Source organism: Eufriesea mexicana, unplaced genomic scaffold, assembly GCF_001483705.2.
Source record: "Eufriesea mexicana isolate 0111107269 unplaced genomic scaffold, ASM148370v2 scaffold1824, whole genome shotgun sequence".
NCBI classification, from domain to species: domain Eukaryota; kingdom Metazoa; phylum Arthropoda; class Insecta; order Hymenoptera; family Apidae; genus Eufriesea; species Eufriesea mexicana.
Window position 1 is genome coordinate 139,136 of NW_016909928.1, and position 13,254 is coordinate 152,389.

Consider the following 13,254-nt stretch of genomic DNA (forward strand, 5'->3'; position numbering starts at 1 on the left):
ATATAATATTGATATTTAAAAATAATTGCATGTAATATTATATACGCAAAACAAAATATTACTTAGACAAAAATTAAATAAGAAATTGCTAAAAGTTATAAATTACTTTGAAATTAGGAGATTAAATATTGAAGGATACAAAATGTACGTAACGAATAATCCAGCTAGCACTTGGAAATAATAAAGATCTTTATATCGTCCAAGGAGTTTGCCCAGATTTTTAGCTTCTTCAATGTGTAATGGTAACTTCATGTGTTGTCGTTCATCTCTGAAATAGATGTCAGAAATGGATAATATTTCTTTATATAGAACTTGCTTTATCTATCACAATTATTTCTTACTCTGTGAGTTCTGGAAAGCTTGTATAAACATAAAGTAACGCTGATAACGAAGTAATAAAAATCACTGCAACTGTTAAAATTGTTTGTTTTGTTGATGCCTCTTTAGAGGAATCTGGAAATGAATTTAAAATTTCATTAAAATATTAGTTTTTTAATGTAGTTAATTTAAATTTTTAATCTGGTTAACTTGAATGCTAATTAATAATTGAAAGTATTTATAAAAATTATCAATTAATTTTGTCTTATGAAAGTTAGTAAATTTATTCGTATTAAGGAAATTGGTAATATTTGAAATTTTTAAGTAAAGTAAGTAATATAGTAACACGATAGATAATTATGAAAGTATTTAAGTATAGAAGTATTGAAATTTAATGATTAAAATGGCAGTAAATTTAAAAATTAGATTAAATCGTAAGTAAGTTAAGATTATAGCGGAGCTATGTATAAATAAAATCCAGCATAAGAATTTTTCCTTTTGATTAAGAATGTATGAAGTTGGAATTTAAGGTTATGATTCTTTTAATTTTATTCATATATTATGAAATATTGAAATTTATAATAATAATGTATGGCTAAGACTGAAATATATAAATAACTTTCTTAAAATTTAAGTACTTTTGATAGAAAATCATTAACGAGAATAAATAAGATATTGTTAAAAATTGGCGTATGAATTTAAAAGTGATTTTTAATGAAAAATATGAAATCAGAGGTTACTTAAGGAAAATTATTATTTAGTTTACTGATAAAATATTGTATTTAAGGCGTTATCCTACCGATACTTTGTTTTATTCTAGTTTCTGTTTTCATAACTAGATCGTCACTGTTTTCTCAGAAATTAATTACTCGGAAATCCAAGATGGCGCGAAAGTAAGAGACTAGGTATCATTTTATAATAGCAAGCTGAATAATTACAATTTTTTTTTTACAAATTAATTCGTGATATTTGACATTTGTTATTTACTTGTTTATTTATAGCGGAAGTAGGTACTGTATTGTAACTCGAAAAAGAGAAAAAGAAAAAGAGAAAGAAAAAGAAGAAGAAAAAGGAAAAAGAAATTATACTTGGATTAAAATCGTTATTTATAATCATTACGTATCATTATTATTAGTTTCATTATATTGTTTACTTTTGTTATAATTTCTATGAATATTATCCTTGTTACTTTATTTCTTTTTATTAATCATTAATTATTTAAAGAGGTGAAAATCTCTTTAAATTAAATGCATCTGTTTAAAGAAAAGAAAGGAATGAAAAGAAATGGACATTGAACACAAGTTATAGACGTTGAAAGAATTAACAAAGATGAAAAATGAAATCGAGTTAAAATAATTTTAATCCGACTGCGAAAATTACACTTAAAAATAATTATATATATATATTCCATATATTATATATGCATATAGATTTTATGTACATATATAAATGTAATAATTTGTAAATGGCGAGTGTTCCTAATTTACAGATAGAGCGAAGGAAATGTAATTTTAAATCAATTGCTGTTATGTATGTCTTATTAGGTTTTACATGAAAATAATATCTTGGTTAAATAGTGAAATTACAATAAAGTTATGTTAGGAATCGTTAATTTGGTAAGAAGAGAATTGTTATTAGCGAAGGTAGTATAAGGACAAAAATTAGCGAAGTATTATCTTTTGGTGTAAAATTTGTATTTGCAGCAATAGGTAACGATGTTTAAAGCCATCGCTACTTTTTTTTTTTATTTCACCGCGTGGCTCCCTCTGTCTTCTTTCATCTTTTTCCACCTCTAGGTCTCTTTCCATATCTCTTTCCTTTTAGTATCTCTCTCCTTCTCATAAACTACTTCTCTTTTTAAGGGAGGATCGTGGGCGGAAATTAGAATAACCAGTCTAGTCAGTCGTGTTGTGGTCGGCGGTCGGTGCGCGTCTATTCGGTGGCGGCGGAGATTTTTTGAAATACCGCCTTTTCGCTGTCTGTTTTCTAATATGCCAAAAAGAATTTTTGTTAATTTTACCTTTAAAAAGATTTATAACCTGTAAAATTGTAAAATTTTTTTGTAAAACTGTATGATTAATCATTTACGTTTTGGTTCGGATGGAAAGATCAATGATTTTTTGTGTATTCTGGATATTTTTTTGTGGATATCGTCCCCGGTAATCAATCTTGGATACATCAATTCGATTACGTCATGACAGGCCTGCATTTATCGAAGGCAGCGTACGTACAATTACAATATATAGACATATAATATATTTCTTAATGTAAACGTTCTGCCAGCATGTCTTTTTTAATATCATTTTAATATCGTTTTAATATCATTTTAATATCGTTTTAATGTCGTTGCAACTAATAATATTAGTTGCTTTAGTTTGATCATTTTACCGCTATTTTATTTGATTTACCGTACCGTTACTGTCAAAACGCTGTTAGCTTATTTGTAAAATTTGAATAGTAGCTTATTCACTGAACGAAATTATTTAGGTATGTAAATAGTTTGGGCGACGAATAGATTTATACTTACGACTAATATTTACTAATTCATCTATTTAATATGTCTATTCAATTCGTATTCGAATAGGTATGTATCAGCAAATTTGAATTTAATATAGGTCGTGTTGAAAAATTACATTATATTTTCGCATTGTGCTTATTGTATGTGAAATATTTGAACGATAAAAGTGTGTAGACGTTGCAAGAGCGAATTTGAAATGTAGTATTTGAAATAAGATTTAAAATATAGAACGAAATTATTTCAGTTTCGAAAGGGTTCGAAACTTGTACATGTGTATTCGACGATACATGAAACGTACAGAATGTCAATGAGATTAGAATACTAGAGACTAGTAGAATATATGGTAGTAGAATATATGGTAATGGTAGTTGTTACATTACAGGACTAATACGTAATTAATAAAAACTGGTAAGTTCTTTTTATGTATTTATGTTTTTCTTTTATGTTGAATTATAAATTGTATGGTGGTGAATTATAAATGTGTATGAGAAATATTATAAATAAATGTTAGTAAATAGAAGTGTATAAAAATCGGAAATCGGAGTATAATAATCCTCTGTAGTTTTTTCCAATGATAACAGATAGTCGATAGTTGAAAAAAGAAATAGAAGAAAAAGTTAAATATTTAATGGAAGATTAGATAAAAAAATGATAAAAAATGATGAAAAATGATGAAAAATGATGAAAAATGATAAAAAAAAGTTATTCGATGGTAAATAATTGATATATAGTTATAAAATATGTCATGGAGACTCGAAGGAGTGTAATTATTATATTATAGTTATTTTGTCACGAAAATCTTAGTTTATTTTTTCGACTTTTATATGTTTCTGTGAAGGATAAAAGGGGACAAGAAGATATAGAGAACAATGATATATAATTTATAATTTGTAATGGTTTTGCTTCAGCATGATTCTAGTACGCGAACTGCGTATGTTTGCCATACAATGGCGAAGTAGAATTGGTAAAAGAGCGCGGATCAAATTTTAAATAGCCCGGGAGAAACCTTCACTACAGGTAGAACAGGTTACGCTTTCTATTTGCTACGACACAATTTTCTATTTTCCAATTCGATTCCTAATCAGTCGATGAAAATGGATCAACGGATGAATGGATGGATGGATGGATCGATCAATCAATCACAATATATAATTAATTGTAATTACAATAACGCGTAATTGAATTTTTATTCTTAGGAAATTCTCTGAATTTCCAAATCTTACCTTTTCGAAAATATTTGCATATTCGCGAATCCATGGCAATGTACATTGGCAATGTGCATACATATACGTACAAAGGTTATCGTTGGAAAGCGATTGTGGAATAAATTAGCTTTTATGAAAACAGTTAGCGAGAAGCTATTTACACTAATAACAAAGAAGCTTTTACTAATAACAGTAATTGTGTGAGCAATGGTTAGAAACGAGAATGTTGGACATTAAGCGACATTTTCAGCGATATTTATCAATATTTCAGGCGATATTAAGTTATCACACCGATATTAAGAGATATTTAGAGATATTTCGAAAAATGGCAGTAAAATCAGAACCGAATCGCGGTCAATTGATTCATGTTAAAACTATTCTAATACGTGCGCGTACGCATACTCATAAGGATGTATTGTGCTCGTAATACAACTACGGATGTAATTACATCGTAAACGAGCCGGAAGTGGAAACGGTCTGGCCAGTTTTGCCGGTTAAACGACTACTTTACACGCTCGATTATTTCAACGAATTGTCTGAAAGAATCGTTTTTGTTCTCACGTATGATTTATTTGCCCGGAAACGATATTGTTAAATACAAATGGAAATCGATCTTTCGTCTAATACCCTTTCGTATAATACCCTTGCGGAAAGAAATCTTACAGTCGGTATGTTGAAATAATACGTTATGTAAAATATAATATACATTAAAATATAATTACATTAAATATAAATTACATTTTTCTATGCGAATGGGAAGGTTTGAAAGTGATATTTGAAAAATAATATATAGTAATATTATCCCCAGGCCAATGTTAACGTTATCTAATTGTGAAACGTTTGAAACATGTTCTCTTCGAATAATCATTGCATTTATTATTATAATTTATCCGAAACTGCCCAATTACCATTTTCTCCATTCTTCTTAGATTTTTATCTAAGCATGTTCTATGCATTTAGTTATAAGTTTATAAGTTTATAATTGAATTTCGAAAGTTACGAATGCGTAGAATGGTTTCAGGCTGGTTTCTTCAGGCTTCAGGTATAAATTTCTGTAGTCAGTTGGACGTTATGCGATTTATGCGATTAGAATTTTACGAATTTTACGAATTTTACGAATTTTACAGAAACGAAGAGCGTTTTATTTGCAAAGTTAGCGATGGCAAGTTTTGCAGGAAAGCACGAAAGAGACACGTGTTGGTTTCAGGTGATGCCTCGGGAACCCAATTGGGTATATCTGTTGGTGCGTGTATCGGCCGTGCTGCTGTTATTAGTCGGTCTTCGCAAGGCTGACTGCTCGACATCCGCTCCCCGATATCCGGTCTGTAAACCGGGTTTCGAATTTTGGTCGGTCGAGCGTACCACCTGTTGGCCTTGCACCAGATGTGCTCCTGATTTCACTTTGAGCCCCTGCGCCATTTACAAGGATGCTATTTGCGGACCACTCTCCGCTCTCGAGCTCGATTGGTCTTTTCTTTCGAGCAGGAAAAGACCGGAAACCGGGCAAAGAAGCCTCGAAGCGGTTACTTCGAAGATGTTATGGAGATTTCCAGAGTTGAGAGAGGATGAAGAACACGTTGAACGGAAATCGAACGACTTTATCGACGATTCGGAGCGGCGAGATATTCAATCGAGAACGAAGGACCAGGTGCGGGTTCTATGCTTTTTAAGCATCCTTCCGATAAGGAAATTTATCCTGTTTCTAAGATCTCTGTGTGGACCTTGAAATTCTAGGGATCGAACGGGCCTCGTACGAGAAGCGTAGCTACTTGGAGGGAAAGAATCCACTGGGATTGGCAAACGATCGCGCTGATTCTTGCCGTTTGTGCCTGCATATTATTTTTTCTGGTCGCAGGATGCTCGGCTTTGGTCTACGCGAGGCAGTGGCGTCGGATGAAGAAAAACTTCGAGCCCGGTAGGAAGTAAACCTTACTTTAGTCGTTTAATATTTCTTATTAACATTTCTTATTAACATTTCTTATTAACCGTTGCGTACGCTTGGTTAGAGTTTATCATTTATTTTTCCAAATTTACTTAAATACCTACCGATTTATAATTTCCTCGTAATAATTTCGAAAGGATAATAATGGCGAAAGGACGGCGATGTAGGCCGACGAGGAGGAGATATGGGGCCGTTCTGATATTCTGTTACATTCGATTCCGAAGGATCGTTACGCGTTTCCTTGGAGGGGGATAAAAAGTCCTTTAAAATGCAAGGCAGATTTTCTTCATTAGAGGGCCGCTCACGACCTCTGCTCACCTTGGCTTGATCTATCACGCCCGGATATGACGTCCCAGTGTTCGATGCCTCTCGTTTCTTTCGTGATCGCCTCCCGTTCCGCGTTCTTTTTATACTCATTTCTCATTTATCAACTTACTTATGTCATCCGTCCATTCCGACGTGTATATATCGTTTGAAATCCTATTTCATCGGCTATGTTAACGTGAAATGTAAAACTTTTTATCGCGGCTTCTAATCGCCGTGCCGCGCCGTGCCGCGCCGTGCCGCGCCGCGAGCGCATCGTATCATCTGAAACAGTTGCATTTCGTTTTCAATTAATAAACGAAAACGTTTTTCAGTTATTTCCAATTATCTATATCATTTACAATCGTTATTAATCGTTATTAATCATTATTTCTCATATAATGATATAATGATTCATTTTTCGGTTATTCGGCATATCTCGTCAATGGTATATCTCCTTCGAAGACTAAAATAAATCTCTTTGCTCCGATTTTCCATCCGATCCGAGGATATTTATTTATCGTTTACACGTGAAATAAAACTAATACCTTTTTATTCCATTTATTCCATTTATTCCATTTATTTCACTCATTTATTTCATTCATTTTCATTTTCTTTTCCCTTCAGTCGTACATTATTTACACGAATGCAAAAATTTTTGTTTAACCACGCGATATGTCTAAATAAATTTCAAAAATCAAGCTATCGAATACGTTCATTTTCTACAGTTCCGTTCTACAGTTACTCGTGCGAATTTCGTTACATCATTGTATTTAGTGTCACGGATAGAAACAAATATTCGTAATTTTTGTAATTAATATTTCCACAGTGCTATCTATAGAATAGAAGATATATTTATTATCCGCACAGAGATACATATACGTGTACTAATTAGTCGAAACTAGTGAAATGAAATGACAGATTTTTTATTCGTTCGATCAACTTGCACCCGATTGTTCGTGTGATTGAGCCGTTCAAAGACGGGGAAAGGTAATGCAGGGGAAGGTCGTTTAAATTTTTCGTTATCTTTAAATAACACTGTGTACGAAATCACGCGATTCGACTTAAATTCGTTTTAAATTCTTCACGGCTCTGTAATATACTAGTACTGTAAGGTATAAACGGTCAATGTTTGCAAATTGCCGTTACCATGTTCACGAACGTGTATTTGAACGCGTGTTCAAGATCGATCGTTCCTCGAGAATACGTGGATCTCGCGACCAATACGCACCACATAGATAGAAGGAAGGTAGAAAAGAGATGGAAGAGCGAGAGAGAGAGAGAGAGAGCGGGATTCGAACGGTGTTACGATCTACGTTTGTACGATGCTACTATCTACATTTGCATAACGAGCGTTACGCAGAACTCATCAACGCCGGAACTCTCTCTTTTCCCCTCGACTCTTCCCGACTTAGATACCAACTTTTCCCCTTTTCCTCTTCCCCATCTTGCTACCACCCACGTTTCCCGGGGAAGCGTATTATTCAGCGATGGAATCGATCCGTTCGATTTCCTCGTTTTTTACGTCTGTATTCATCTACACTTGCATTACTCTCTTTTCACCCGGCACGTTTTATCGCTTAAACATTACGTGTACATTACGCGTACATTACGCGTACATTACACGTACATTACGCGTACATTACGCGTACATTACGCGTACAACAACAATTGCGTTCGTGTTATATCGATTTTACGCTTTCTCACCGCAAGTGAGAATCTCTGAGAGAAGAGATTTGGAAATTTCGAAATAAAGCGTGTCGCGGTGGACAGGGTTAATAACGAAAAGGAATTTACGATGAAATTTCATTTCACGTTAGAATTAGAATATACAAGAATATATGAAAAAAAACTGGTTCATTTATCTCTAATGAAGAATGTTCGTTAGAGAGATATATCGATACGCATATACGTGTATACGTAAAAATATATTTACCGTTGTTAATGATGCTTCGACTAATCTATCCTATCGTCGTATATTTTTTCCCTCTCATTCTCGCAAAGATTAACGATATTATTATATAAATTAACGGTAAATAAAGTCCAAGTGTTAAAACGGCGATTAAATTTCCTTTTTCAAGCTTCTACGCGCAAAGCGGATCAGACAAAGCGTTTCTATAGCGTTGGTAAAATCTAGTAGTTGTTTGTAACTTTAATCAACGAAAATAAAGCGATGTCAACGAAAGCGTAACCAAAGAGGTATACTTATGCCAAGTTTTCATATCTTGGATAAATCTTGCTCACTTACTCCTCTCAATTGGAATCAGAAAGTATTTTCTTATTTTCTCGGCATTAGTACCGTTTCATTGCTGGCTCTGCTTACTAAAGGGGACCGAGGATAGCCTGTTTCTCCTGTTAGATTCCATTACCTGGTCCCTCTACCAATATTCTTCAATCATAACGAATTAACGATAATTCTTCACTGGGAATCTTCGCAAAGTGATTTGCATTATTCTATACGTATATGTATTTGCAATTATAGTAATTCTTTTCAGATATTACTCTTAATCCTTTTTTCATTTTCGTAGAGACTTTCTGAAAAGAGAAAAGGAATCACTCTGCGAAAGAGAAAAAGAAAAAGAAAAAGAAAACATATGGAAAAGGTATCATATCGAAATTGCCTTTGCTAGCGAAAAAGGAGAAGAAAAGAAAAAAATGAGAAAGAAAGGAAATTCTCGAAATTCTCGATTCTTCGCCGTTAAAAATCCATTCGTTTTTCCTCTTTTTCCTATTTCATCCCCCTTTTCTCATCGAGAGATCAACATTTAATCGATATTATAAGCAAGTTTCTACCAACGAGATTTCAAAAGATACAATTTAAGAAAATATTTATTAGACAAGTCACCGCTGATAAAGCGTTTATTTTTCTAGCTGAATAGTTCTTCGACCTGGCTAGCTAAGGTTTTCTTTAAGAGGGGAGAAAAACATGACTTTAGACCGGAGCGAGGCTATCGTTAGATTCATCCCATGGGGTCTTGAGAAAGCAGAACCGCATTCCATAGTCGTTCAACTCGCATTCCATCCATGGGTAGACGATACACGATCGTTTCAACTTCTTCTACTAAATTTTCGTATTCCAAATAAATTATTCAATTTCGTAAACGTTGAATCTTTCAACGCTTCTAGATCTCGTATTGAGCTAAAATTACTCAAAATTATTTAATTGGCACATCCTGCCAACCTGCATTTAGTAAAAAATTAAATTTTAATTAACATTAACGCATCAACGTTTACTTGCATTTTCTTATAGCGTAATTGTACATTTTATATATTATTTACATATTATTGTTTCTTTAAAATAATTTTGATTGTCAGTGGTAAAGAGAAATGTCAAATTTATATTATACTAATTTATCTCGTAATATACGTGTAATTTACGCGCGAATGTGTAATTTATCAAAATTTATCAATTTATTTTATCGATGTAGAATTCAAATTCGCTTATCATGCAGTTTATGACAATTGAATTACCATCGTGTCCGCAGAATGACCATTCATTCCTGAACCGTAAATGCGTTTTGGTAAACCGATTATTTTCGAAAATGAATTGACAAGACACCGTATAGCATCCATTGAATATCGACACATCCGACAGTTTTTCTAGTAATATACTCCTCCTTCGAGTAAACCAAGGTTTAGTTAGCTTCGGTTTAGTTTCCAGTACTATATCGATAAGAGATATTTTACCTCGTTTTATCCATCTACCGTGTCACTTTGTCGCTCTTCTGTCCTTTTCATTTCTTCTCTTACTATTTTTCTTACTTTTCTTTACGTCTTTCTATGCACATGTTCTGCAATAGTGATAATCATGTTAGAATAAAGCAAGTTAAAGAAATTTACGTGAAATTTTGTACGAAATAAAGTGTATGGGATATTTCCAGTAGGCCTAGAAGAGATTTCGGCTCGATTAAATTTAATGGTCAAGGCGGAATTAGCCGAGCTAGTCGCTGGTACACCCATAAACCCTGCTGATCCCGAAACAAGATGCCAATATCTTGAGAAACTTTTGGGTAAGTCAATCTTTTTAACCGGCACATTTACTTGTATTTTTACTTGCAAAAATATCCTTCACACACGTTCATGAAATATTTCGTTAAATTAACGAATTCAACAAAACGTTCTTTCCTCGAAAGATGAGGAAGAAACGGAAAATCCATTTTACTATACTTTTACTATATTTTTACTACAAAGAGGAGATCAATTTTCCAATTTATGTCATAGACATCGGTGATGTCATAAAGATCGATTAGTGTTCTTTTTTACGAAATTAAGATAAAAATCTTGCTTTAGCTCTCGTTCCTTTCTCAATTTCCCTGTGAATTTGGGAAATTTTGAAATGTATAAACAAAAGTGAAAGAAAAGGACATTTCTTTTTCGTAATCACACGAATATTTATACGATAATAACCGAAAATGAAATATTTATCTATATTTTAATATCGATATATAATTATAACTTAAAATCCTTTAAAATCATTTCAAATTTCAAATTTCCAACGGTAAAGTTAAATTTAGTATCAAAAGTTAAATTTTGACCAAAAAATTCTCGATATTTCAACATATTTGCTTTAACGTCCAACACTTGGATGACACTTCGATTTACGGGTATATAACGGTAAAGTAGTAGGCATATAAAACGGGACCAGATTGGCTATTGTATGTTCAAATATACATCATTCTTTTTTTTTACTTTACATCCATTATATAGAAATGCAAGTATTTCTAGGAGTAATATACAATAGGAAAGATTATAAGAAAGGGATATAGAATATATGTGTAAATATATTAGATAGGAATATTGTGAATTTCTTTATTTTGCAGACCGAAAGAGAGAGACACCTGTGATGATCGATTGGCCAGAAGTCAGCGGAAACGTTTACATAGAAGACGGAGAGCCTTCGAAAGGGGAGAAATTGCAAATCGCTAGAATTCATCGAAATATCGAAACGATATTAAATCAAAAAAGAAATTTCAGCGATTCATAGGAACGCAAGTGAAGGAACATGGGTAAAGGAAACTACTTTTGAAGAAGTTTCAACTAAAATTTAAATCGACGACAATATTTATATTCGTATTTACGACTCGTTCTCCAACGCGGGTAAGAGAAAAACGCCGGAACGTACAAAATCATATTCGCTGATCGTGAACAAGCAATTTCTATTAATTTTTAATAATTTAATAACTATATCTTTTTATATAATTTTCTTTTCCTCTTTTCCTCCTTTATTCTCTTTTATTTTCTTTTTCTGCTTTTCCTTTGTTTTCTATTATTATTTTTTTTTTTTTTTTTTTTTTTTTTTTTTTTTTCCAGGTAGAGATAGATCTGTAAGGAGGAGGAAGAAATCCTCGCTCCAAGTCTTGAAGCTCGAACATGATCGAGCGACGATCGACTTGGCCTGTTCGATTATTTATTTTTTCTTATAAGCTTTAAAAGCTGCCATCTTTGTAATATAACTGTGCGATGTATGTATACCGAAAGAGGAAATAAAATGATGTAAATCGTGGAACGGAAATTCTATGTGATTCCTCTTCTTGTACGTAAAATGAAAACTCCAAATAGTTGTTTAAGTCGCTAATTTTAATCATCTTAAAATTACAGATACGTTTTATATTAAAATAATTAACGTTATGACACGCAACCTGTACAGATCGCATTTTGAATCTTCCAGAAAAATATTCCCTAGAAATAGACAGTTTTTTCTTTTTCACTCACGCCTACTTGCATTCGTCCTATTTTCTTTTCTCTTCTCTTCTTTTCTTTTCTTTTCTTTTCTTTTCTTTTCTTTTCTCTTCTCTTCTCTTCTCTTCTCTTCTCTTCTCTTCTCTTCTCTTCTCTTCTCTTCTCTTCTCGTCTTTATTAATATTCAAATTAATATTTAGATTTCTTAACCTTTGAACTAACGAAAATACTCTTTTTATTTCCTTGCCCTTTTCGCTTTTGCTTTTCATTTACAACTACGATATCTGATCCGGTCTATGTCGAAAAGTATCAGTGTGCTGTATATGGCGTACGAGAGTTTACCGAATTAATTTTTGTTATATTCATTAATGCGGCAAAAATAGCGTGATGATTAAGAGAAGAAAAATCAAGACGGATTTTCGATACGTGAAATTGCGCGACACGTCTATATTGTGCAAAACGAATAATTGGCAATCGTTGGATGATATTGTGCGCGCGCGTGCATGTATGCATGTATGCATGTATGCATGTATGCGAGTTTGTGTACCCGCGTGCATGTGTAATGTATGTATAGAACACATACGTATGTACGTATGTACATACATACGTAGATATTACAAAATTTACGCACTTTCGTTTATGATACTTGAAAAATATTGGCGTTTAGATTAAAAGATTTACAATTTTTCCGATTATTTATTTCGTATGTTTTATCGAAAGTAAAAATGTTGAAAACACTGCGTTTTGATAGCGACATGATTTGCAGGATCATCCATAGTGAAATGTAACACAGTAATATTACGTTTTAGCTACGGTAATGATAATTAGAAGTATTAATCGAAGACTACCCTAGTTTGTGATATATGTTTCTAAAATTTCAATTCTCTCCTTTCGAATCACCTTTGCTTTTTACAAATTCTCTTGTCAATTTTAATGGAAGTACCATCAAAATATCAATACCAACAACAATTATACGATGTCGATGATTCGTTTACTTTCGGAAGATGGTGTGGCTTTCAATTGCATTTCGATTTAGATGAGTTCGTAATTATTTGATTTTCAAATGACATGTAAAAAAAAAACAGTTGTCAACTTTTCTAATGAATCTGTCCATTGATGCTATATTAGAAATCTTTTCAGTGACGATATGTTTACATCGCACACCATCCATTCGAATTGGTAAAATATCGAATAGGAACGTATTTCCTAAAATATGTATCGTTATAGTTCAAGATTAAATCGATATACGTATCTTGAAAATATTTCCTCGTCGATAAACATTGGCAGCT

At 32.6% G+C, this 13,254-nt stretch overlaps 2 protein-coding genes across 5 annotated transcripts in view; one reads left to right on the forward strand and one right to left on the reverse strand.

Annotated features, from left to right (window-relative positions):
* Positions 1–1,200, reverse strand: part of stas (Transmembrane protein stas) — a 2,040-nt gene extending 840 nt beyond the window's left edge. Inside the window, exons 1-3 of the mRNA XM_017902469.1 lie at positions 1,118–1,200; positions 342–453; positions 140–268 (exon numbers count right to left, since the gene is read on the reverse strand). Coding sequence (XP_017757958.1) covers positions 140–268; positions 342–453; positions 1,118–1,151 — 275 coding nt within the window. The 5' untranslated portion in view covers positions 1,152–1,200. The remainder of the gene's footprint in view (positions 1–139; positions 269–341; positions 454–1,117) is intronic.
* Positions 1,201–2,242: 1,042 nt separating this feature from the next.
* On the forward strand, positions 2,243–11,788 carry wgn (Tumor necrosis factor receptor superfamily member wengen). Of its 4 annotated transcripts, none has more exons than XR_001890304.1 (6): positions 2,243–2,541; positions 5,249–5,689; positions 5,776–5,956; positions 10,168–10,296; positions 11,107–11,383; positions 11,597–11,631. XR_001890304.1 is itself a non-coding variant. In XM_017902456.1 (6 exons), exons 2-5 carry the CDS (start codon positions 5,252–5,254, stop codon positions 11,268–11,270), a joined length of 912 nt encoding a protein of 303 aa, XP_017757945.1. In that variant the 5' UTR covers positions 2,243–2,541; positions 5,249–5,251; the 3' UTR covers positions 11,271–11,292; positions 11,597–11,788. The 4 variants fall into 4 exon arrangements, 3 of the variants coding, with proteins under 3 accessions (XP_017757945.1, XP_017757944.1, XP_017757946.1); XM_017902456.1 differs by having other exon boundaries at positions 11,107–11,292; positions 11,597–11,788; XM_017902455.1 differs by lacking the exon at positions 11,597–11,631 and having other exon boundaries at positions 11,107–11,426.
* The last annotated feature ends 1,466 nt before the right edge of the window (positions 11,789–13,254 follow it).